We start from the raw sequence: 26,755 nt of genomic DNA on the forward strand, positions 1-26,755 counted from the left end.
AATGTGAGATGTTTCCATGGTAACCATTCAGAAGTAAAAATTACCAGTTTTTCAAAGATTTCACCTGAAATCCAGTATCAAACAGAATATGTTATATCAAAGGGATATTTTGGGTTAGAAAGACCAAATATCCAGTGTAAAAATCCAGTAATCAACAGAAATATTATACTAAAGGGATATTTTGGGTTAGAAAGACAAAACATGATATCCATTTTTACTGCCCTGTGTTTCCATAGTAACCTATTTGCATTTTAAAATTTCAAAGTTTTTTCAAATTCCATTAAAAGTAATCAAAGTTACTACGCAAATGCTCTCCTAAGTGTATTTATCACAGCATGAACTCCATGTTCATTTTGTTTCATGTTGCCATGGTAACCATTTAGGTAACCACAGTTTTTTTTATTTAAAACCATGCATATTTTAGATCAGGGGTAGTTTTTTTCTATAACCAGACAAGAAAAGGCTATTTTTTGAGATTCTGCCCATGAAGTGAATTTTCTAGTCATTTGATGTCTATACTTGCACACCTTTAATACCCAAGGAAACAGGTATAATGGACGACAGTGGACGACTTTGTGACCTATTAACAACCTGTTTCACTCGCAGAGTTGTATGCAAACTTTAAAAGTTGCCATGACAACCTGACAACAACATGGCCTTTTCAGCACTGAGACATACTGTAGCAGGGCTAAAATTGGCAATGGCCCTTCTGCCGGGAGGAGGCATAATTTCTGTGTCATTGTGATTGATACATTATTATCAAAATACAACAAGAATGCGTTTTTATTGGCCATCGTTTCCTGTGCCTGTCATTCAAGTACGTCAGTTCAGATATTGAAACTTTGTTGCAAAGTTCCACCGCACGGCCGGTCGTCTTCGTAATTTCCAGAACAAAGTCACATTATGTGCCCAGCTGGGTTTGACTGCATTTATCTAGCTCGTCCCAAAGTGACGGACGGAATGGTGAAAAACGCATTTATTGATTCGTCAAAGGCCTGTGGATTCGCTTATTTTTGCACAAGTGCTACACGGACATAGGAAAAAGTTCGACTCACCCTAGCCCTCTCGTTTGTTTGATACAACCACGGTCCATGATAAGAGTTATCGAATCAAAAACTGTAGCCGTGCTCGAATACAAATGTCTTCTCATTAAATTACGTCATTCTTGATATACAAAAGTTAGCATTCCAAATCTGTCACCCTGTTTTTTTTTTCAAAGTTTGGAGAAGGGCGGCATTTCCATCTGAATGATTGAACAACGTGAAACGCAAAATTCCATCGCATATTATCCGGCAATATGTACACTGTACAGTAGAAATACTGTATACGCTCCAGGTACGTATAACTGTAACCTTATACTCCACAAAATGGCCACAGGCGGCGTCAACTTTCTGAAAGGATTTCCTAAACGTCCTACTTGTTACCTTAGAGACTCACATGTGATGTCCTGAAAAGTATTCTCTGCAGTAATTCCAGTTTCTGTCAATATGCAAAGCTGAACGACATGATTATATCACGAGACGTAGTGTACAGACTACACATTCACGTGCACGTTCACTCAATAGCGCTGTTCACGGTTACAGGTTTGTTACTAAATATAGCTGTACGCGCGCGACATCGGACACGCAGCTTGAAATGCGGACAAATTTTATCAATGTTGCACGCGTGGCTGTTTTTGCAGCTTGTACTCTGAGTCGTGAATATGTTTTTTAGTATTCATTGTTACACTAGCAGTCGCCCACTGAGATGTATTTTTGTCGTTCTTGCATGCGTAATTTTCAAAAGCGTAATCTAAAAATGCGGACAAATATTTATTTTTGCATATTAATGAGAGAACAGTGACGTAAACTGTGAACGGCCCTATTGCGCCTGCTCATATTGGCAGACTACACTGGCAAAAGAATGCGCATGCGTACAGTTATATTTGTAGCACAGATCTCGTGGAAACTTATGCCTTTGCTCTATTTCCATCCCAAAACTTCCTTGATTGCTTACATTTAATGCACATGAACAAAATAAAACCAACAACGTCAGCATAGGGAGAGGGTTTATGCTTTTCGCCACAACTACAAATGCCACGCTGAAGATACGTTTACAAGGCCAATTACACTGGCATAGACTCTCCACAGTCGCTGTGCCTTGTTTTGTGCACGCCCACGACTGCCACGATGGGCCTGCCTTTTAAAGCTACGCTGTGCAGCTCAGCAGCTGTGAGCACGCGCTGTCAGACACAGCGACTGTCAGTTTTTGCAAGTATATGAATATTCATAACGGTAGTGATGTCAAAAGGAACACCTAACTGGGCGCAGAGAATATACGTACGACAATAGTTCTTTTACCGGTTCCATGATGCAGTGCTCGCCAGGGTGTACAAAGCGTACGTTAGAACTTTTTAGCCGTAGGGTACACGCAGGGTACGTTACTCATAGAACTCTTTGGCAGATTACACCCTGACCTGTATTTTCGTCGCTGATGGTTAGATTATACACGGGGCACTATTTGGTATTGCAAATTCGTGTCATTCTTCTATAACAATCCGTTGTACAAAACAAATCAGCATGATTTCGCTGTTTTGAGCTTATATACGGTGTTTGATAACATCACAGCAATGCATTGTGGGACAACCGGGAAAAGGTCTATTAGAAGTCACCCCTGTTGACAAAATTAAAATAAACAACACCTCTTTTTCAGAATTCCCACAGCTTCAATGAACTGTTATTATATTTTTTTATAATACTTATAGCCCCTAAACTTGTAATAATAATAATAATAATAATAATAATAATAATAATAATAATAATAATAATAATTACTATACACGGGAGGTTGTTTCGCTTCTATCAGTAACTGGGTTGTAGTGAGGCACACAGTCGCCATATAATACTGCTGTTTTGCCAATCTTCCCATATGTCTTTCAGTAGCTTCTTGTTGCCATGACCATATTCTACTGCCTCTTTGGTATTGAGGGAAGCCATACTCCAAAAGAACTGTGTGAAATCTATGTAGCATCCATGAGATGTAAAGCAAACAAACGGCGCGTTTAAAGGCGAAATAACAGGCTTGCATATAAATTCATCATGATAAAACCTATGCAAATTGTGATACCAGGAAACAGCGCAACAGTTTTGCCAGACGATGTGGCAACATGTTCAGGGGGTTCGACTTCGATACCACGCGGGCATATACATGTGTATGGCCATAATACAGACATGAAGACTCATAAACTGTAAGCTTTAAGTGGGGGGGGGGGGAAGAGAAACAGAGAGAGACAGGGAGAGAGAGGGGGGGGAAGGGGGAGGGAGGATTTTATCGATGCCTTATTGCACCAATTTATATCGCTTATCGATGTAGTCTTATACTAGTAACATTATTGGGACGTTAAAATAAAGACAATCGATGGCCTATAGTTCTTTTACCGGTTCCATGATGCAGTGCGCGCCAGGGTATACAAAGCGTACGTTACGCATAGAACTTTTTAGCCGTAGGCTACACGCAGGGTACGTTAATCACAGAACTCTATGGCAGGGTACATCCTGACCGATATTTTCGTTGCTGGTGGTTAGATTATACACGGGGCATTATTTTGCATTGCAAATTTGTGTCATTCTTCTATAACAATCCGTTGTACAACACAAATCAGCATGTTTTAGCTGTTTTGAGCTTATATACGATGTTTGATAAAGTCACTGCAATGCATTGTGGGATAACCGGGAAAAGGTCTATTGCAAGAGGGGCGTATCACCTATGTTAAAGCGTAGCAGATACGCCCCTCTTGCCCTGGGCCATCGGTTTGCTTGGTAATTTCTAGGAAATATTACAAGATAATTTACCTACCTTAGAACCACTTTTGCAGTCATGCCCAGAATTTCTATGGCATGAGGTGTACTTGAGTCCTCTGGAGTATGTATCCTGTACAGTTTTAGGCTGAGATATACCGTGTCGGCCAAAAACTCAGTCAAGTTTGTCAAACTTGCAAAATAGAATACGCACGTTGCCAGAAAACGACGTATACTCGAACCAAGATGGCGGAACGAAAGCGGTCCGGTTTCATTCGATGTTAAGAGTAGAACAAACCATGAGGTTAGATCAAGCGGTAAGATGAAGTACCTCAAGGGGGCTTTGTCTACGTCAGAGTCAATTGTACCGCTGACTGATATCACGATATTGTACACACAAACCACCAATAGAATAAGTGTCCGTGACCGTGCCCAGGCCTCCGAAAACGGAAAAAAGGCTAAAGCTTTGAAATTTGACAAAGAATTGCGAGATATTTCCCGTTCTGGTTCACAATCAATTGTAGAGTTTTCGGTAAAGCCGTACAGAAGTATGGTAACGCTGACTAGCATGAACGACAGTATCGGGTACGTGATATCACAGGGGGTTGTCTACATGTCCGTCCCCAGGGGTGGGTAGGTGTTTCGTTGTATCGCTCATAAAGATATATTCTACTAGCAAGGTATTACTGAAGTCTTCAGTTATACCTTGCTGGTGCGTTCGTTGTTGACTTTGTCAAATTTAATCCGGTGATAATCTGGTGAGAGCGTCCACAGATTAGTAATTTACCCTTGATTACTTTGGCTAAGTAGGCACTCAAACTCATCAGATAATAGACGCGCAGCATGTTGATACAACGTATACGCAAGATTGTCAAGGGCAGTGCTAAGTTAAGACCGAAACACCAAAGGTTGGTAGAATATATCTTTATTAGCGATACAACGAAACACCCATCCACCCCTGGGGACGGACATGTAGACAACCCCCTGTGGTGATATCAACAATATCCGAGAAAAGTGTATAGTTTCACATTTGACGAGATCAAAGTTCTGTGATGAATATCCATCAAAACACACCACGAGTATTGCAAAATTAGCCGCCATGAATATGAAGGCAGAGAGCATAGCAACAGTCAAAATGCACCATGATATTCTTAGTTTAGACAGTCTGGTCTCCATGTTACCCTTTCTGGTCTCGCTTTTCAGAAGATCCAAGGTATGAAAGATTTACAGCAAAGTATTACCTCTATTGGTAAAAGTTTACCTTCTTGACTCCCGGAATCAATTAAGTAGCTATCGAGCTGTCCAAAGTGCAAAGTACCGGTTGGTCAGGTTATCGATATGGACGGATTTGACAGTCAATGTAACGATCAATAAATCTTTTTAATGATATGTCGTCTACATTTTGGTTATATTCAGTGCACCGTGGCTTTGATGTGCGGACTGCTTTAAGCAAAAGCGCTTAGCAACTTACAAGACTCATTCGTTTTATCGATTATTTGCAAAGATGTACGCGCGCACATATTACATACATTTATGCAATGTATCTCAACAAAGCACAAGCTTCAGCTTTTTAATACTTGTTTTCGCCTTGTACACAATGCGTCACCAGCCTAAGTCGGAGTAAAGAACAGAAGTGAGATGGTCCAAAATAATAAAGTATACTCCAGAAAAGTATAAAGAAGCCGTTTGACTGACCCATGTGCATCACATCATGGACGAAAATGTTTCTTCGTTAAGTCGGTCTGGGAATTACGTAAGCAATTTTTATTTGTCCAAAATGTTTTCCTCGCGTCGAAATTAACATGATCCTTGTTATTGCTGTTATTATGATTTGGTCGATTGCAAAAAGATGAGGATGGGTGACAACGTAGAAGTAAATTTTGGTAGTTTCTTTAAAATTGCATATGTCGAAGGGTACAGTCAAGAAATATGATGAGAAAAATTGTCTCCTGCCGGCGTTTTTAGATACATCGTATGGAAGTACGCCATACACTTTGACTTATCACCCAGTGGTTACGCCACTGTTAAGCCCTAAGTAATTTCTTCTCGGCATAGCTGATCTACCAGTCTTGTGCACTGTTGAACGCATGTTTTTGTTTGATTTTAAGGGACGTTACGATCGTTTATGAAGAAAATGTTAAAGATTGATGGAAAGGGTTTAGCAGAAACAATTCCATTTCAAATTGCTGGAGAGGTGGACTTCCCAGTGGAAAATCATTTCAAAAATGGGGGCGCTGCACAGGTCATATGTATTTCTTTCTGAGCGTCGACATGTACATCTAGGTCACGCATAATATATACCTCCAAAGTGATAAGCATAAGGCACGGCACCGCTGATTCACGTCTTCTAAATGGCTTCCTTGAGAGAGAAGGTTGCACTGATCACAGGTAAGCATGAAGTGGGCGTGCACCAAAGGTGCGATGTGGACAGGGTAGTTTTAATAGTGTAGAGTGTACGTTCCGACGTTCTGGTACGTACACTATCCCCATGGGTATTGTCGACGTACTAGAACGTCGGAACGGTGCACGAACTCTACACTTATTAAAATTACCCCATTAAAATTACCCAGTCCACATGCTTAGAGCTATGCATGTACACCGGCAACTCCAGCCACCTGTGGGTGCACCAGCCAGTTCACAAGTTGATATGTGGTACATACATGCACAGTCACTCGTGATCTATTCAGCTCTGGGACTATTCGCCCCATAGACGTGTGTACATAAGCGAGAAAAAAAACCTGTTTTTTTTCTCGCTTATGTGCACACGTCTATGGGGCGAATAGTACCAAAGCTGAATAGATCACGAGTGACTGTGCATACTTGATATAAAGGGGATCCTTCTACGCGGCGGGATCGGGAGTGCGTATGTAATTTAAAGGGCAGAGGTCACACAACGTGAAAGGGAGCTCCCTAAAAGTAGCTGTGTTGAACGGGAGGGATTTTCTGGGCAGTTTCATGCTTCACCAACCCATGAACATCTGTAAAATGCTATCGTACTCAATGTCAGATTTTCGAGCGTGAGAATAGGAAATTGATCAAAAACGTAGCTTCGGCCAAACATAGACCTCGAGGGTCTATCGGCTAACCATGGAGGCAGGAAGTCTTCCTACCATGCCAGGAAGTCCCAAGAGATTTTGACTGGTTGACCTCGCTGTTAATTTTATGCAGGAAATTACAATAACAATGCTTGGTCGGATGACGCAGTGCCTTGAGGGTGGGATCACCAGTGGTATATGGGGAGGAGTACCTTCCCGATGGTGATAAGTGGTGCAGATTACCGTCGCCTAGGTGACTGGCGTATACGCGTGCCAAAAGACACCTATGGTTGATTTCCTGTTGACTAGTCGGATGGCAGAGTTGCAAGTACCTGGACTGAACCATTTGGTTTTTTGTGGGTGTCGGTGGTACTTTGACAATATAAGTAAAGATGCACATATATTGAGTTTATTGTCTTGTTTATGAGCGGCCAGTATTTCCAACAGCATAAATTATGTGCATTTGCCCTTGAAGAAATAAATAATTTTCGAATAAAACATCGCGAATGTAACTACATTCCTTAAGCTCGACGTACACTTAAGTGCCTCAAAGAACCATGAAATCGCCCGACTTTCGATTGAAGAGATGAGTTTTGCCAAACCGCGTATACAGAAAAAGTGGCTGATGACTTTATTTTTAGAATCATAGACAGTATAGCGAGATGTAAAAAATGTGAAACAGGCTCCCCACCTAACTATCCTAAATGTTTTTGTGTCGAGTTTGTGTTTGATTCGTTTCGAAAATGTGTTCCTACATTCTTATCCGATTGTTTGTGTTAATGAAATGTTTGTTTGTTTCGCTTTGGATATTTGTAGAGAAGTTTGGATTAGTGTGTACGGTAATGTTTTGTTTGTGTGGGGAAAGCTTATGGCGAGACGCAGCCGGACCTATGTTGTTACAAAAGTTGATAGAGTCGCCCTTTGACGCTTGCGTTTCGAAACCCGAGTGTGGTTTCTCATCAGTCGCAGTGTAGATTCTGTCCTTAGTTTGTGTTTGTGAAAATTTATTTTAATGCATTTTAGTGGTCTTGCTTTCCGATTAGCGAGGCAAGTATATTAATTTTGGTCACGTTGTGAGTCCGTTTGGTGGTTCGGTTTGTTTGTTCTATATTTCTTTACTTCGGTAAATTTTGTTTTGACTGGTGTGTCTTTTAGATTTTTGCGGAGGTTTGTGAATTTTTAGGCAATAAGTACCACTGCGGGGTACGGATTTTATGTTTATTGGATCAAGATACTTACAAGTATCCTGGTTGATGTGCTTGTTCTCGTACATTTTAATTAATAGTTCGTTTACTTTGTTTACTGTTTGTTCTGGCTTGTTGTGTATAATACTGAGTGTTACGTAATTGCCTTTCGCATTCGAGTACGTAATCGTTTGTGTTGACAATAACGAAAAACCGACCCTTGTCGAAGGGTTATTTTCCCAAAATTTGTCTATTGTTTGCAAGCTGGTTTATCGCGATTCTTTTGGCACTCGACATGTTTTGTTTACTTGTTAGAAGTGCGAGTTTAGCAGCTTCAGGTAGCTTTCAAGTTTTTGGGTTTTTTTGTTGTTCGTGGAGTCCAATTTGACTTTTCTTTGAATTGGTGTTGCGATTGTTTGTGTCTCACGATGTAGCGTAGTCACATTATACGACTTTATTTGTTGAAATCCTGAGGTGGTTTTATTCTGTTTGGTTTTATTGGTGTCCGAATGAATTTTAAGGCTTTTGCCTAGTACTATTTTTCGGAGTTTCATAGTTTGAGCGATGATAGGTTGTTGTTGAATTTCATGTTGTTGTCGGCTTTTCTTTGGAAATAGCTGATTTATTTCCACGGCCATGTTTTCTGTTACGTTACTGTGATTGTTTACTTTGTATTTAATGTTGTGTTTCAGTTGTTTGTTATGTGTACGATTTTTGTTATTTCTTTTAAGTGTTTGTGTGTTCTATGTCATTTTATCGTATTTTTTTGTAGTTCTCTTTTTGGAGTATTTGGTGGCCCTGAAAAGGGCCGCTTGGTATGGGTTTTTGTTAGCGCTTGGCGCGTTTGTTTTGGCGATGAGCCTAGCTTTTTTATGCTTCTTTTCGCCGATTCGATGTGCTTGGTGAGTAGGTGTTTGCTGCCTTCTTGTCACTGTGTGTGCGTACATGGACAGTCTGCATAGCCCTTGAATGTGGTCTCGATTTTGATCAAACTTACAATTTAGGAGTATATATCAAAACTGATAAATGATTTATGTGATTACTGTAGCTATAGATAGGCTACATTCAGGACGCGCAGCGACGGGCAGTAATTAGTAGGCAAAACAGGTGGTTTTCACCGTGGGCAGAACTCGGTGTAATGATACTGAACATTTATAGTAAGCCTGTCACCTTAAGCCCTTGAAGGTAATGCTGTAGGTGAAACAAGGACTTCAAACGCACGATGGTACAAACAACACCACAAGTGAAACGTACACATAGAAATACACGCGTTCCTACGTTGTGCCCGCCCGGGCCACGCGATTAAAATATGACTGATACTGCTGGATAGTGTTAATTGGGTCGGTAAACAGTCAATTAATAGTTTAATTGACTACGTGGGTGATTGGCAGGTCGTGTCCAACGACGCATATGCAAAGCAGGCCAAAAGACAAAAGCCCCCAAAGATATTGACAGCTGGCCAGGGGTCACCATGAATACGTAATGACGCTTCACTACGCAGAAACTGCATGAACTGCGTAATCAAGCCCTTCTTAACCGGTCAAACCCTCTTGGCATTTTCCCTCATGTACCTCCATGGGCCATAGGCCCTCGAGAAAAGGGGTCTATGCACGAGCCAACAAAGGAATGGCACTTCGGCAGTTTTAATGAATTCAAACTGCTGTCACTCATACTGAGTCACGTGAGTAAACATTAGTTGAGTAAATATCACAGTTTACCGAGTCAATATGTTCTTCTTCGCATATCTACCTCAATGCAGATCCGGAGGATAAGAGCGCATGAATGGTTATTTGTATACGTAGACGTACAATCATAGGAAAAAACGAAAAAAAGAATCAACATTGACAAAAACAATACAGAATTGCTACCGATTTCGGTGGTTCTCTTTTTGGAGAATGTGGTGGCCCTGAAAAGGGCCGTTTTGTTTGTGTATGTTAGAACACAGTTTCGCTTACCTCCACCTATGGCCCATATAGCGTTGGCTCAGTGGATTCGGGTACAAGGACGGAACCTTCTGAACGACACACGCCAGAAAGCAATTTACTTCAATCTCTCTGTTGCCACTACTCCGTCCACCCTCATGAGCGTTTTTTTTTCTCGCAAGATATCGCTCATCCCGACATGCTCCTCTTCTTTCCACCAACGGTCCCTCTATCACCCTGGGTCCACCAAAGTCAAGAAGTGTTTGTACTGAGAATTCCAAATGCCTGCGTTCTGTTGGCATGCGTATCGGGCCCGATATATTCTTAGGCTATATGATTTTTGCTGATTCCTTATCAATCTGATGATGAAATTGTACTTCTTTTTACTCGTTTTTTTTTTACGGTCAACAAGTTGTTTCTTTATCTGCAATTCGGTGTCTCTTGTAGTAAAACAAATAATGGAATAAACATCGCACTGAGTGCAGTCAATGTTCACATTTTAAAAACTTATCCTAATTTTAGCGATTGACAAGACGACAAGGTCATTACCGAAGTGCGAATGGGAGATCTACGCCACTGATTCATAAGACCCATATTTACTGACAACGCTGTCGTTCCGTCCATGGCACTGCAGGCTTATTTGTAACCGACGGCCAGTAAAATTGACCCCCGCGGCTACTCATTAGATTTGGTCGCAGTTTTCACCTTTTGTTAACTTCGCTAGTATTAACGGTATACAGTCACCTGTAATCTAAATATGCCCATATATGGTCAAAGGGGCGTTCCTTTGTATTCTAAATGCCCATGTGAGGGCGCTGTTTCTAAAAAGCGGTCACCCGCTTAAAATTTCTGATTGGTTAGATTTTCTCTTTCCAAGGTAACTGTAGCAAAATTGGACCAGGTGACAGTATACCTTTAACAGGAAAATGATTAACAAGTATGGCCATGGAAACAACACATCCTTCAAGCGACATCATAAGGGGCCGTAGATAATTAAAATAAGGGCACGTTAAATGCAATTGCTGTGGGGGTTGACTGTATTTCGATTACCGTGCGCAAAAATCGCATCATCCACTAAAATGAAATATACATTGTTGTCCAATATAAAAATTACAAAGTAAGTCATATATTCAACATTTTGTATGCAGTACTCAGTAGCGAAAGCCATCTTATGAGGTACCGTTACCGGCTATAGGCCTCCCACCACAGCCTATAGCCGGTAACACAGCCCTGCCACGGAGAGCAAGCTTAGACGCAGCGTACCCCCTCCCACAGGTGTCTGGAATTGCTATGTGTGGAAGGGCCCTGCTCTCTGTGTATACCACACTGGCAATTTCAGGCACCTGTGACCCCAACCACAGACAGGAGTGTTTCCAACTCCAGTAGAAACACAAGATCTCAGCAACACGTTTAGAAGTAAAATTCAATACACTAAACCTCTCTTCTTAACGTGATCGACCTTTTCCGTACGTTTCGGTACGATCGAACGAATACATCAGAAGTTGAAAACAGGTGGTTGGTCGTATGATGTGCTTCCCCTACGAGTATGGCGGGAGTCACACTCACCATGGATCGATCATGTCGATAATATCGTGATGATTACATGCTCTATTCTGAAAGATGAACAACATCAAACATGTCCAATTTTGCACTTTGTTGTCAATCTTTCAATGTCTTGATAGTGAGTGCCGTTCTGAGTACCAGCTCTTGAGTAAGTGGATCGAGGCACTGTAATCTATTACATTGTTCTAGTGGTACTCTCCTACAGAATAGAATCAGCACTCGCAAGCACTAAACAAATTTGAACACTTTCTGAGCACATTTTGCAAGATTTTCTCCGAATCATCTTGTGTAATATGTTCATTTTTCAGGTGCAAGTTCTGGTATAGGTGCTGGAACTGCCACGCACTTTGCATCACTAGGTTGCTACCTTGCATTGTGCGGACGAAATAAAGAAAACTTGGAGAAAACTGGTAAACAGTGTGAAGCTAATGGACTACCAAAGGACAAGGTAATGTCAGTCTTACAAAAAATCAGCATACATTAATAGACTATCAGTTTCAGCATTATCAGTTTGTGTCTCCAGTCATTGTATTAGCTACTATGAGTTTGGTTTACTTACAGATCCTACTGATACAAGGGGATCTTTCCAAAGAAGAGGACTGCAAAGCTGCAGTGGAGAAAACTATCGAATATTATGGTCGCCTAGATTCCCTGGTGAGATCATCATTGATATTATTCAATATTGTAGAACAATGATATGGTCACCTACATTTTGCTTCCAGCATTTGTGTCTGGGACAGCAAATTACATATGTAAGGAATCCCCTGGTATGTGCAAAACAAGTCTGTAATTTCCCGCAATTTTAATGCTACTCTTTTTGTATACATATCACCCACATGTATTTCACATGTACAAACATTTTGTCCTCAACTCAAACAAAAGATCATGGAAATACATTGACACGATGGAACTAATTTTGGATAATTGGATGGTGAAGTAATGTCGGCCTAATCTGCAATGTAAACTAATCTTCTGTTCTTTTTAAGTTACACACTTGTTTTATGAGTAATTTGCAATATTGCAACATTCAGCTATAGTGCACCTGACATTTTTGAGAAATTTGAAAAATATAAAGATCCAATTATCTCAAATTACTTCCAATCGTGTTCATTAATCAAATGTTTTCTCAGCATCTACAATGTATTGAATTTTAAGGCTTTGGTGATGACGTTTCTCCCATACGAAATCACCTTATAAGATACTTATGATAATCTCATAAGATTCGTGTAGTATTTGTAGTGAAACCAGTTTGACTGGCAAAATTATAAGAAACAAAAGAAAAAATACCTAACTTATTTTCTTATAAGAATTATGGAAACATTTAGTTTCTTATGAGGATATTTACAGGATATTTACCATTATTGTTTTCTTTCAGCAATGTCGAATTTGCGATGTGAGTACTTCAAACCCTTTCACATGGTGATACCGACTCTGTTAACCTCTCTTTGCTTTGGCTAGGGGATAAGATACCTGTTAGATACTGTACAACGGTTGAACACGACAAAGTTTGTGGAATCAAACGTATTAAGGTAGTATGCACCTCGAAAGTGAAAGACTTAAACTTTTGCTCTAACTTTCCTTAAGGAATCTTTCAATCATTCTCTATCCAAATCAAGAATAAAAATAGGGGATCACCGTGCAAATTTTGGTACTAGAGAAACAAATTACCCAAGATTTACCGATATTAGAAATTCAAAATGGCCGCCATCCCTGTGTTAACTCTATGGAGAAAAAAAATTCGATTTTCGAAAAACTAAGCCGGTGAAAAGTTTTCTTTCACCAAGCGCTTTAAAATGAACCCCCACATGTGGTATATCAGAAGTTAATTGTAAAAGTTTTTGAGTCCGAATGTCTGTCCCCGAGGTGCGTTCTACCTTAATGATTTACGACCAGAAACAATGTGTTACTTAAGTCTGTAATACTTTTTTCCTTCAAGATCAATAACGCTGGCATCTTTGAGAAAGGAAGCATAGAAACAACATCCCTGGAGCAGTTTGACACTATTATGAACATCAATGTGAGATCTATGTTCCACATTACAATGCTAGCTGTACCTCATCTTATAAAGACCAAAGGTTAGTACATTTTTATTCAAAATTTTATGATGTCGCAAATCTTGTTCACGCAGCCAATAACGCTGTTTTGTGCCATATAAACATGGCAAGTGAAGGATGTGGTTGTTTTATGTGAAAGTATGATAGAATTATCCGTACACATACATATAGTAATGATTTGGAACATAGAAGGCTTTGCATTTGTCCAATTTCAATGATAATTACAGACGTTCGAATTAACAAATAGATGATCTTTTGTTCTAAGGTTCTATCGTCAATGTATCCAGTGTAAATGGTTTACGATCGGTGAGTTTAGTCATTCATTTCCTACTAAACTGAAAGGGGATCCCTGAGTCCCCAATCCTTATTATTGTATACATACTGGTATGCACAGTAACTGGCCATGATAGTTACCCTAAAACAGTACATCATGAGGCTGTAGGCCAAGGCTGACTGTTGGGAAGATTGAAAGGCCCAGAGGGAAATGAATTTTATACATTGGGCACCCAAATATGGCCAGTTAGTACAAATTTTGTAACATATACGTCGTACATCAATTTTAGACTGTAAAATTGAGAATTTTGATCACTTGTCATGGTTGCAGACAACACCATCTTAGCTTCTAAAGTTTTTGTAGAATATACACAAGCATAGACAGCAATTTCAATCTTATCCAGGTAACGTTTGTCTGAAGTGTTACCAAGTTGGTCGATTAACAGGTGGTTGACCGATAACAAGCTTTTTTGTCAGTGCACAAATGTTGTGAACAACGGTGCAGTCCTTTAATATTATCAGTTTTGCTTCAAGATAAAACTGATAAACAAACTATAAGATAGCCTCTTTAACCCTTATTCGAGGAGACTACATGACATTTTCATATTGATGTTACTGTAGTTTTAACCGTTAACTTTTTCATGCAAATGTTCTATTCCAGTTTCCTGGTGTATTGGTTTACACCATGTCAAAGGCCGCAGTAGACCAGTTCACCAACTGTATAGCAATCGGTGAGTCGACCAATTCAGTAACTGTATAGCAATTGGTGAGTAGACAATGCGGTAACCGTATGGCAATTGGTTAGTAGACCAATTCAGTAACTGTATAGCAGTTGGTGAGTAGACCAATTCAGTAACTGTATAGCAATTGGTGAGTAGACCAATTCAGTAACTATATAGCAATTGGTGAGTTCACTACATTTACATGTACTCTCCTTCAGAAAATGACATTGTTAAACTGACACTGACACATGCATGTTCAGAAACTGATATAAGTAAGTAAATAACTAAATGAACTATCAGTAACCGAAGTTGCAAAGTTTTCTTAACAAAATGCAAATATGACTTGGCTACAAGCAAAGCTCATCAAATTGTGACGGCTGATTTGTAAAAAAAGTGGTATTAAAATTTCATAATTCTGTCCAACTCAAGAGCTTATGTATGGACCCCTTTTGACAGTTTGAGAGCCAATTAAATGGGCAAGTTAATTTTTCAAAGAGATCAGACATTAGATGGCTGTTATCAATTCAAGTTGACAACAGTTTTTAATTCTTGATTTTAGATGGTATCGAATAAAAATTTCAAAATTGAGTATGAACAGAAATTGAAAAACGTTAATGTATTATTGCACAAAACCAAGTAATTGTTCCCTCATCTCTGATATTATGATGTCGGTTTCATTGCAGAACTCGCCTCAAAACAGGTCCGAGTGAATTCTGTCAAGTACGTAATGTTTCTTTATTCCATGGCCAGCGAAGCCTTGATTAACTTTTTAATGTTCTAATGTACCAGTATGTCACATATCATTTTGAGACATATGTAAAAGTCAATATACATAAATGTCAAACAGAGACAACTAAATGAGCAGTGCGCACAAAAATATTTTCATCAGCATTTATACAGGAATATAATCAGTGTTTTTCTTGTTCCATTGGATGGTAAGTTGGCAGGCACTTAATTATTTATCATCTGCAGGCAGGGAAAAATTATTGTTGTGCTCAATAGATAAGCAGAACATGTGAGCTGGGGGAATAAATATTCATTTATTTTCCACGATGTTCCCAGGGGAGAACAATCATTTGCTGATAACCCATGGAGTTTTGTAGAGTAGAGAGGACAGTTGAAGCTTTGATAGAGGAACGATAGTGGACAGTAAGGAACATGTTTGCATAGTATTGTAGCTGTAGGGCTTTTGCAAAGAAATTTACCAATCAAAATTTTAATTTGTAATACCTTGTAATACATCAGAGTAAAAATATTCTGGTCACAGTTTCTTGATATTGCTAGTTTTCTGGCACCTGATCAAAGTACTCTCTTGAAATTTCATCAAACCTGTCCTGCCAAATACGTACTGTGGCATGACTTAGACATAAGTCTGAGGCCCATTCACATAAGTACTGACACATTTCGTAGGCACACAAGTTTTAAGTTTGTATCGTGAACATTGTTTCTTTGAACATTGTTTCTATAGAAATAGAAATAAAAATTTGTAGTTAACAAAAACTGCAGTCTGGGACTGGTCCTAGAATGTGTTTTAGCCATCTAGGACCGGTCCCAGAAAGTGCTTTATTTTGCCATATGGGACCGGTCCGAGAATTTCCAAGATGTACATTGTCTGTGGTCTGGGACCAGTCCCAGTCTGCATGTTTTATAAACTTGGAGTCCCAGTTTGCATCCCAGATTACATTTCTCATACCCTTACATTATGTAGATACAAAGACTTAGCTGGGACTACGAGAAGGAAACTTTTATCAAATAAGCTGAGGCACAGTTTACATACCATTGTAATTAACATACAGTAAACTGTAAAAGCCATCTAAAACCATCTATAACATAACAAACATATGGAAGCTTAAAACTGTGCTCTTTTTCTTAACCCTTTATAGCCCAGGTGTCATTGTGACAGAGATTTTCAGATATTGCGGAATGGATGAAGAACAGTTCAAACAGGTAAGAACAGTGTATTCCTGCATCTTGTCTGAGATGAAATTTGCAATACAGGAGTACTAAAGCGCCTTTTTTTGTTGATGATGTCATTTAGAGCTTAATATAAAACTTACAGTTTGAGTTCACCAGTCTGGTTGAGGGACAGTTCCTAATTCCTTTCAAAAATCTGACAAAAACCTAGTTCTTTGTAAAAGTTGGTTCATGGTTTATATAATCGTTTAAATTGTGATATTTTTTTTTTCGTTTGCATTTTAGAGGGCATTTCTCTAAATATCTGTAATTTTTCTGTCTTATAAATCTTTTGCTGGATTGTTCCCAAGAATTGCCGCTTCTACTTTAGGGCATTTTAGTTGTGCTGATTTTACACATTTTTTGTTTTCTTCTAGGAGCATGTTGAAATGCTTAGAATTTGTTCTGTCAACACTGCCAGTATATATATTGCTTCTATTGTGAACAGTGTGTAAAATCTCAACTCAAAGATATCAATAACAATGTAACTAGTTGGACATGTTAGCTTCACATTGTTTTTCTCAAAATATTCTCACAAAATGTATTTCTTATGCTTTTAGATATGGTTTTATGTGGCATGGCCTTTGAAATTTAAGAATGGATGGCTTTGTCTTTTTCAATGTGTGACACATCACAGAAGGCCTATATCAGCCCTCAGGTCACTTAGTTCTAGATCTCTGTAAAGTGTCACTTCCATGACACAATTCTAAATGTTGGCGAATTACTTTCTATACTTAGATTTGTGAGTAAACAAGTGCAATTTTCACTTTCAAAGCGCTGTCTCACATTCTTGGATTTAAATTATTATATACCCATTCTAATCAAAAATTTGTAGACCACATTATGTATAGCTTGCATTCAGCCACTAACAAATCTATCTCTCATTTCTGTCACCCAGTACTTGGAACACTGCAAGACTACCCATCCTCTTGGTCGTCCAGGACAAGTTGATGAGGTTGCCAAGGCAATAGCATTCCTTTCATCCGACGATGCCTCTTTCATCACTGCAGCACAGCTGCCAGTTGATGGAGGGAGTCAAGCACTATGTCCAAGATAACAGAATCTATAGTTTTGACGGAGAACTTACCGTATCATAAGCAGATACAGGCTTATGCATAGTGTTTCCAGGAAAGATTTTGAAAATCAGACTGTAACAACAATAGCTTTCAAGTTTCAATATTGCTTCTCAGTTGTTTTGATTGTTACATTACAGTCTTTAAATCATTCTTTTCTCTCTTTATTGTAAATTGATAAGCCAATACGTAACTTAATCACATCACTTTTAATAGCAATGCTTTTCATTGTGTGAGAAATCTTTGGCAGGTCAGGACCAGTCTACAAGAACATTTGATCAAGAAATTATCAAAAGATTATAAATTTGTCTTTAATTCTCCTACCTTAGTGAGTTTTATCCATGTTTATTTATATTACCCTGTATGGTCTTGCCTTAAATATGATATGTGTGATTTTAAACCCATTTCTAGCTCACTTGTACACACACGTGCCAGAGCTAATGTCTGCTAATCAGCGATGTCTTTCTATTTGTCAGTCTGTCTGTCTGTGGGCCTGATATCTACAAATCGGCTTATCAGATCAGGATCAAATCAGGTACATAGATTCTATTTGAGAATTTCAAGAACAGATTAGTTTTTGGTTGGTTTGGCTTGCATATACTATGCTCAATTTAGAAAAAACAGACGTACAATGAGAAGGCTGCACAGAATTGGATGAGATTTGCTACAAATATTGATCACACAAGGATCTATCCGCCATAAAAGACTTAAAGGTGTAACATGAAAGTTAATTGCTAATTTGCATATTTGATGAACTTTCCTAGTTAGGGCTATATATATCTCGTTTGACTCAATCAAAATTGACGAAATCTGGTATGTATATTGAAATTATCATGATTTTACATTACTAAGGGTCATAAAGTGTTATTACTTTAGCCGACTCCCTAATTTGCATATTTAATGAACTTTCCTTTTTAGGGTTATATATCTTGATTTACCGACAAAAGTTGACGAAACTTACTATGTGCACTGAAGATACTATGATACAACATTATTGAAAGTATTTCAGCATTTTTTCTTCAGCCAGTTTCTAATTTGCATATTTAATGAACTGTCCTAATTAGGATTATATGTCTTGATTGACCAGCCCAAACTTGATGAAACTTGCTATGTAAATTGAAGATACTAGGTTAAAACAATATTAAAAGTCATAAAGCATTTGTACCTAATCATTTCCAAATTTTCATACTTAATGAACTTCCTAATTTGGGATATATACCTTGATGAACTTCATGAAATTTGGCGAAACATGCTATGTACATTGATGATACTAGGTTAAAACAATATTGAAAGTCATTTAGCATTTTCACTTCAGCTAAGCACTAATTTGCATATTGAAGAAACATTCCGAATTAGGGATATATATATGGATTGGCATAACAAAAGTTGACGAGCGCCATTAGTATGGTTCATTACTACACACACAAGATGACTTTTATATACATCTAGTATTTGCCAAGTGGCCGATAAGTATTTGTGTTTCTATTATCACCCCGGTTTATTTACCGACACATTACACAGCACAGTCGCCTTAAATGAAATACTGTTCATTTTCGATGACATTGTGGTTTTAAATCTAGTTCCACTTTTCTTTGGTTAATAAAGTTCTTGAGGAAATGCCAAAAGTGTGGTTTATTAACATTATACCATGCGCTTACTTGTGCGATTAATAGAATCATACACCCCCAAGGACCTGGAATCAGATTTCTCACACTCGTTGGGGATATTTTGTCTCACACTGCGGCTCGTGTGAGACAAAATATCCCCAACTCGTGTGAGAAATCTGATCCCAGGTCCTTGGTGTGTGAGATTCCTTTTCTCACATGACCATAAAATGCGTTAAATTAACATGGGCACGTACAACATAATCCAAAATCGTGACAACTCTGTCGTCTGCCACTGTACTTTGACCTGCTTACTTTGTAGTTTCGGCCCGTGTGTTACTCGTCGTGCCATTAGATAACATATTGCGCGCGGAACGAAACAGGCTGTTCATTATCCAATCAGAGCTCGTGTAATATTTACTGCAGAGTGTGGGACGATTTCTGAGAGTGTGGGATCGATTTGTCCCACACTGTCGATCCTGCACTCCCAGTTGCCAGGAATGTGAGAACAATAGATTCTCACGTTCCTTCAATATCTTTAGAAAATTGCATTTTATTGTGGTAGGTTTATACTATCAAAAACCAGCACTCGATTGCTCTTGTTTCATTTGTATCATTCAGCACAGAAAAATGAAGTTCCTTTCATTGATGCACATATCAAACACGTTAACATGTATATTACCGATATGGCAATTTTGTTTTGTTGGTCAGCCACAAAATTCTCCAGGTCATCTGAGGAAAATGTTGCGAAACAGCTCTGGTGGCCATCTGTTGATGACATTGCGTGAACGCTGTCGTCTGCTACAGCCTCGTGTGCAGATGGCTCGCTCATCGAAGTCTTTCGCTAACTGTATCGCTGTCAAGTCAGTTCTTCTCCAGAAAATATGTCGACGAGCGTAAACAGCCGATAGGTTTGTAATGGCCTGAATTCTCCCGTTACAACATAAAAGCGGTCATCCTCCGTGTTTTTGTTGCCGACGCTGACCGTACTTAAATCTAGAACAACCTGTTCACTCTGCAGTTCAGTCGTTTGTCTGCTACAGTGCCAGTTGTACATATTACGCGATGTTCCATTCGTCAAATAATTCGTACAGAGAACTAGGCACTGACTAGGCGCTGAGCAGAATTGACCAATCAACATACGTTTCACATACGAGGTGTTCGTTCGCGCAACAATACAGAGTGTGAGAACAAATTGATCTCACACTGGTGTTCTCACACTCCCAGCGCACTGGGGACGTGAGAATTACAATTCCCCATGCACAGTGCATGTTTTAAAACTGCATTACACTGACGTTGTCTTCCTGTTCATCAAGATCATCACTGATAAATATTATCGGTATTCTTTCTTTGTAAGGTCGTTTCAAGGATTAGCTAAGCAAGACATAAATGTCAAGCAATTTCTGTATTCCATAACAAACAATTACATCCATGAATATATATATATATATATATATATATATATATATATATATATATATATATATATATATATATATATATATATTTATAAGCAGATTACTTCAAGTACAAAGTAATGAAATCTATTACTTAAGTTTCATGCATCATATCCGAAAATATCTCATAACATCTCTGCCAAATCAATCCTGGCACATATCAAATAGCATATGGATGTATTCAGAGTAAATTGACAGCGAGACAGACAGACAGACAGACAGACAGACAGACAGACATACATACATACATACATACATACATACATACATACATACATACATACATACATACATACATCCATCCATCCATCCATCCATCCATCCATCCATACATACATACATACATACATACATACATACATACATACATACATACATACATGCATGCATGCATGCATGCATGCATGCATGCACACATACAGAATTGAAAAAAGTTGAGGGTGAACATTATAAACCCGATCGGTCGATCGGTGAAGAAGAGATACAAGTTATATGACAACATTGAATGTATGCTGTAGGTATGACAACTCTATCCGTGTTATAGAATAGGCCTAAATCTTCTGTAGCGCATCAAGAAAGAGAGCTTTCTGCTATAACGGAAAGGAAGTACATGTATTAGAAAGAAGGATGACAGTCAAACACAAGGTGTTCGAAGCTTGTGAAAGATCTCATGGTGAAAATAAGCCGTGGAATCAGTGATGGATTCAGAGAAGGTTGTCGATATCGCTGCAATGGGTTCGCAAATCATGTTGATGTATTTTAAGCGCACAGTGTTGTAAAATCTCACAATACTGTAGAATTTAGTAAAGATTTTAATCTACACTATTGCTTGATTTGTAACTCTTGCGAAGATTGCATAAAATGCAGAAATTATCTTAGATTCAATAAAAACAAGGATAGTTTTTAACCACAGCAAATTCATACAGACAAGTACCATTTTGCTTTCTCATTCATTACACGGGACGAATCGTGTCGTTTCTGTGACTCACTGAGTTGTAGTGATGCATAGATTCGCCATTAGTGCTGCTGCTATTCAATAATGGTATTGTTTCTGCACTTTGGCTGGTATCTTCCTGTGCTGAATACTCTCTGTTGATACCATCCTCTGCACAAATAGAGGTAAGTTCATGTTCATGAGAGTGCCAATCGTCCCACATGTCTTTGAGTAGCTTCTTCTTGTCACCGTATTCCGCCCTAGTGGTACTGAGGGAAGCCATACTCCAAAAGAACTTTGTAAAGTCAAGCCTACAAGATGAAGAAGTAAACATCCATGAGATGTACAGAAAACAAATGGCGCGGTCAAAAGCACAATGACATGCTCGCACACAAATTCATAGAATGCAGGCAAATGTGATGTGGTAACATGTACACCTGATAATGCTTTCTAAAAACGACGTCCCGTGCGATGAAACTAGATAGCCTGATGGTAATAAGAGAGCTGTCATTATTTACGGCCTGTGGGGTCGGAGGAATGTGAGAGGGTCACACAAAAAAATTAAAGCTAGAATGACGGGGTTGCTCAAAATGTTGAGAGAAAGAAGGAGTTACTCAATTTTTGGTGCAAAATCAATTGAAACCCTTCTTAGATTGCATCATTTCACACATCAATTTCTCAAAATTTTCGATGCGAGAAGGGTGACACCCCTTTCTTGCTCTCCCCTTGGGGTGTTCAAACAGATTGGACGTTGGACGTCGGACGTTTGATTTTAATTTCTAGGAAATATAACATGGTTTACCCACCTTAGAACCACTTTTGCAGTCATGCCCAGAATTTCTATGGCGTGAAGTGTATCGGAATCCTCAGCAGGAGTGTGTATTCTGTACAGTTTTAGGCTGAGATAGACCGTGTCAGCCAAAAACTCAGTCAAGTTGGTCAAACTTGCATAATAAAATACGCACGTTGCCACATAACGACGTGTACTCGAACCATAATGGCGGAACGAAAGCGGTCCATTTTCATCCGATATTAAGAGTAGAACAAACCCTGAGGTCAGATCAAGCGGTAAGATGAAGTACCTCAAGGGGGCTTTGTGTACGCCATAGTAGATTGTACCGCTGACTGATATCACAAAATTGTACACACAAACCACCAATAGAATTAGTGTCCGTGACCGTGTCCAGGCCTTCGAAAACGGAAAAAAGGCCAAAGTTTTGACATTTGGCAGAGAATGCTCGACCGTAGAGTTTTCGGTAAAGCCGTACAGAAGTATGGTAACGCTGACTAGCATGAACGACAGTATCGGGTACGTGATATCAACAATATCCGAGAAAAGTAAGTAGTTTTCACATTTGACGAGATCAGAATTCTGTGATGAATATCCATGAAAACACACCACGAGTATTACAAAGTTAGCCGCCATGAATATGAAGGCAGCGAGCATAGCAACAGTCAAAATGCACCATGATTTTCTGAGTTCAGACAGTCTGGTCTCCATGTTACCCTTTCTGGTACCGCTTTTCAGAATATCCAACGGACGAAAGATTTACAGCTCCGTTTACCTAGACGAACGACCGCCATTGGTAACAAGCTACCCTCTTGACTCCCGGAATCAGTTTATTAGCCATAGTGCAAAGTACTGGCCGGTCAGGTTATCGAAAGAGACTGATTTGACAAACAGCAACGATTACGATCAATAAATCTTTTTTTTAATAATATGTCGTCTGCTCTTTGGTCGTATTCAGTGCACTGTCATAATTATAAAATAAAGGCAAAGGTGCGGCTACGTAGTAATACGGCAACAACAGGTGTACGGTGTGGAACTTGACCAGGTTTATAGACTGTGGTGCCGTGCGGGAACGGCCTATCACGGCCGACCCTAGGCCTAGGTGAAAGTGTCTCTCGAGAGACCGTAGGCCTCCCTGAGAGATGGGGCTCGAGTGAATCGGCCCCTTGATCACGAAAGTAACCTCAATTTATGCATTTACAGTTCTTTGTCGGCTCAATCGTCTTAGAAAGTACAATAAATATAACTTTGAGTTCTACCGACTTTTCTATTGCCCGGATTCTCCACCATGTCATAATTATAAAATAAAGGCAGAGGTGCGGCTACGTAGTAATACGGCGACAACAGGTGTACGGTTTGGAACTTGATCAGATTTATTGACTGTGGTGCCGTGCGGGAATGGCTTATCACAGCCGACCCCAGCCTTGGTGAAAGTGTCTCTCGAGAGACCGTAGGCCTCCCTGAGAGATGGGGCTCTGTGTAAATCAGAATCTCGAGTAGAACTTTGAGTTCTACAGACTTTTGAGAAGAAGCAATGTACAAGTTATCAGTTTGCCCACATAACACTGTTGTTTAAGATCCAAGCCGTGAAAGTATCAAAAGCACCCTACCAGCGTCTTTCTATTGTCAAACTTTGTACACAAGGGCATCTATGAATAATCATTAGGATTCATACTATACGGGTTCCTGAATGGCGCCATCATTTAATTAGAACAAAGAATTGTGAAAATGCATCTTCCCGCCAATTTTGAAAGATATGCGGGACATAATCTCATGCCCATGCGATTTTTAAGAAGGTCAATTTACAGCAATTGAGATAATTATAGAAATATGACAGCACTGTGGCTTAGATGTGCGACTGTTTTAAGCAAAATTTCTTAGCAACGTAACGCCAAGACCCATTCATTTTATCGATTTGCAAAGATGACGACGCAAACTCATATATTACATCTATGCAGTGTATCTCAACAAAGTATAACCTTCAGCACAAGCGTCAACAGCCTAAGTCGAGTAAAGTACAGAAGTGAGGTGGTCAAAAGTACAAATAGTATATTGCAGAAAAGTACAAAAAAACACATGGACGTGACGTTTCTTCGTTAAGTCAGTCTGGAAATTGAAATTTGTCCAAAATGTTCCCTTGTGTCGAAATTATCATGTCCTTGTTATAATGATTTGGTTGATTGCTACAAGATGAGGATGGATAAAAGTAAAATGTTGGTTGAACGGCCTTTTCACAAAGCTATATGTTAATGTAGGATTAATTCGAAACTTTGGAGGCTATTACGTACTATGTTTCATGGTCAACATTGAAAAATTGTCGTGGGTACATGTACTTCAGAAAACTTCCCCATATATAATACTACAGGGAATTCGCTAGGGTAGTGTACTCTCTACGGCATTATTCCTTATTTACACCAATGATTTATTCACTGAGCTTGAGTCCAGTACAGTCGGTTGTTTTATCGGCTCATCATTTGTAGGCGCACCTGCACTTGCTGATGATATTTCAATTTTGACACTACTCGTTCTAGTCGCCAAAAACATGTCAACATTGTTAGTAATTTGTGTTCCCTTTGGAGACTGAAACTTTCAACAAGTAAGAGCCGTCTTATTATTTTCGGAGAAAAGAAATCTGAACACAAATGTAGACCTATGCATTGTGCTGTATTTTTAAATAACGAGGCAATGCAAGTTCGAATCGATTACCACTGTTGGCATGCAATTCAACAGTACTTTATCATCTCTAGATCGGACAGTTTCTTCATGTAAAAAAGTAAGATCTATTCTTAATTCTCTGCGTAGCTCTGGTGTTGGACCAAATGGCATAAATCCTATCATTGGTGGAGAGGTTTGGAAAAAATATGTATGCCTGCAGCTTTCCACACATGTGAACTTTGGACAATTTCTGATACTGAAATGTTAATGTTAGAACGGTGCCAGCGATATGCTGCAAAAATAATACAAGGTTTACCGACAAGAACTTCATCGGATATCGCTATAAGTACGATTGGCTTGTACTCAATGGAAGCACACTTAGATTTATGTAAATTAAGAGTTTTGGAACATTGTGTCGCCTTAGTAACTCTGCTATGTGCAAAAAAGTCTTCCTACATCGTCACTTTGAATTCAAACTATCAGTCATTGAAAGTCAAAGAGGCTTTTTTCCTGATGTGTTACGTATTTTAGCAAAAATATGACCTCTTATGTTTTCTGGAAGAATTCTATTTGTCAGTACTCTTTCCTAACAAAACAACGTGGAAATTAATAGTTAGTTAAAGATGCTGTGTATGAAAGAGAAAATGTCTTGCAGAAGGGCAGACTTGATAGTAAAAGGGAATTTGATTTCTTTCATACTGAGCATCCAAACATTGAACCACTTTTGTTATTGCGCTTTGTTAGAATGTTTCCTTTCTCAAAGATACTGCGATGTATATTTTACAGATCCTTGCAAATCTGGAAATATCACACTGTCCAAAATGTGAGGAAGACACGAGTAATTTGCTTATCCATTCTGCTGTAACTTGCACGACCACAGAACAACAGAGGAATGATCTTTGGTCTAAGTTGATAAACCACACAAGTGTGCACTTTACAGTTTTCCTTAATGATCTCAGTCATGCATATTTTGCTTTAGCAATGCTTGGAAACGAATATGTCATCAACAATTTCAGCTCTGAAGATAGTACGTTTCTCATTAAAACTTCCCTGGAATTTTTCCAGACAATATTTTTGCATTAATTAATTACTTTTTTCTCTTTGATTTAACTGTTGTGACTCTTAAAGTGTAAAAATGTATACTGCTGTGACTCTTCTTTATAAAGTAGGAAATAAAGAAGCAACAACAACAACTGCATGCTACGATTCTTCTTTTGTCTCAAACCCACGCCATGGAGTAAATTAGAATGATAATAACAGCTCCACGTTATTTGATTATGATTGGTTGAAACACAATAGAACACGGGGGTAGTACGCAGAATACCTCCATGAGAAATATAAGTTACTGGGTAACTTCTTCTCTTAAATGTGTAAATGAGCGAGACCATGCTGTCGATACTGTGCTGGTATTTCGTGGCGCCAGCATTGTTAGAGTCCAAACAAAGAAAAGTTGCAGCTTGATCAATCACGTCCACGGACGCTAATGTATTGTGAGCGTGGAATATTAATTTTCGTTAATAGTAATAGTAATAATTATTTATTTATAAAACGTCAATATCCACAACAAAGTGATCAAGGACGCTGTGATAAAAATACATATCACACAAAGCAATTAAAACAGTAAAAAAAAACTACAATAAAACCATGTAAAACCAAAGTCTAAAAAGCAGATTAGGCTAGGAGAAAGTATGGGAGTATGGGAGCTTCTACACTGAACGAACGATCTCCATACTTCTTTGTGCGCGATCGCACTGAACAAA

At 38.9% G+C, this 26,755-nt stretch overlaps 1 protein-coding gene across 1 annotated transcript; it reads left to right on the forward strand.

Annotated features, from left to right (window-relative positions):
- Positions 1-6,043: 6,043 nt before the first annotated feature.
- Positions 6,044-19,180, forward strand: LOC139144898 (3-oxoacyl-[acyl-carrier-protein] reductase FabG-like). The gene is made up of 9 exons (XM_070715725.1): positions 6,044-6,164; positions 11,789-11,928; positions 12,042-12,134; positions 13,417-13,555; positions 13,800-13,840; positions 14,469-14,538; positions 15,213-15,249; positions 16,413-16,476; positions 17,381-19,180. Exons 1-9 carry the CDS (start codon positions 6,128-6,130, stop codon positions 17,537-17,539), a joined length of 780 nt encoding a protein of 259 aa, XP_070571826.1. The 5' UTR covers positions 6,044-6,127; the 3' UTR covers positions 17,540-19,180.
- Positions 19,181-26,755: the final 7,575 nt, after the last annotated feature.

The sequence above is a fragment of the Ptychodera flava genome, chromosome 12 (assembly GCF_041260155.1).
Source record: "Ptychodera flava strain L36383 chromosome 12, AS_Pfla_20210202, whole genome shotgun sequence".
Classification (NCBI taxonomy): Eukaryota; Metazoa; Hemichordata; class Enteropneusta; family Ptychoderidae; genus Ptychodera; species Ptychodera flava.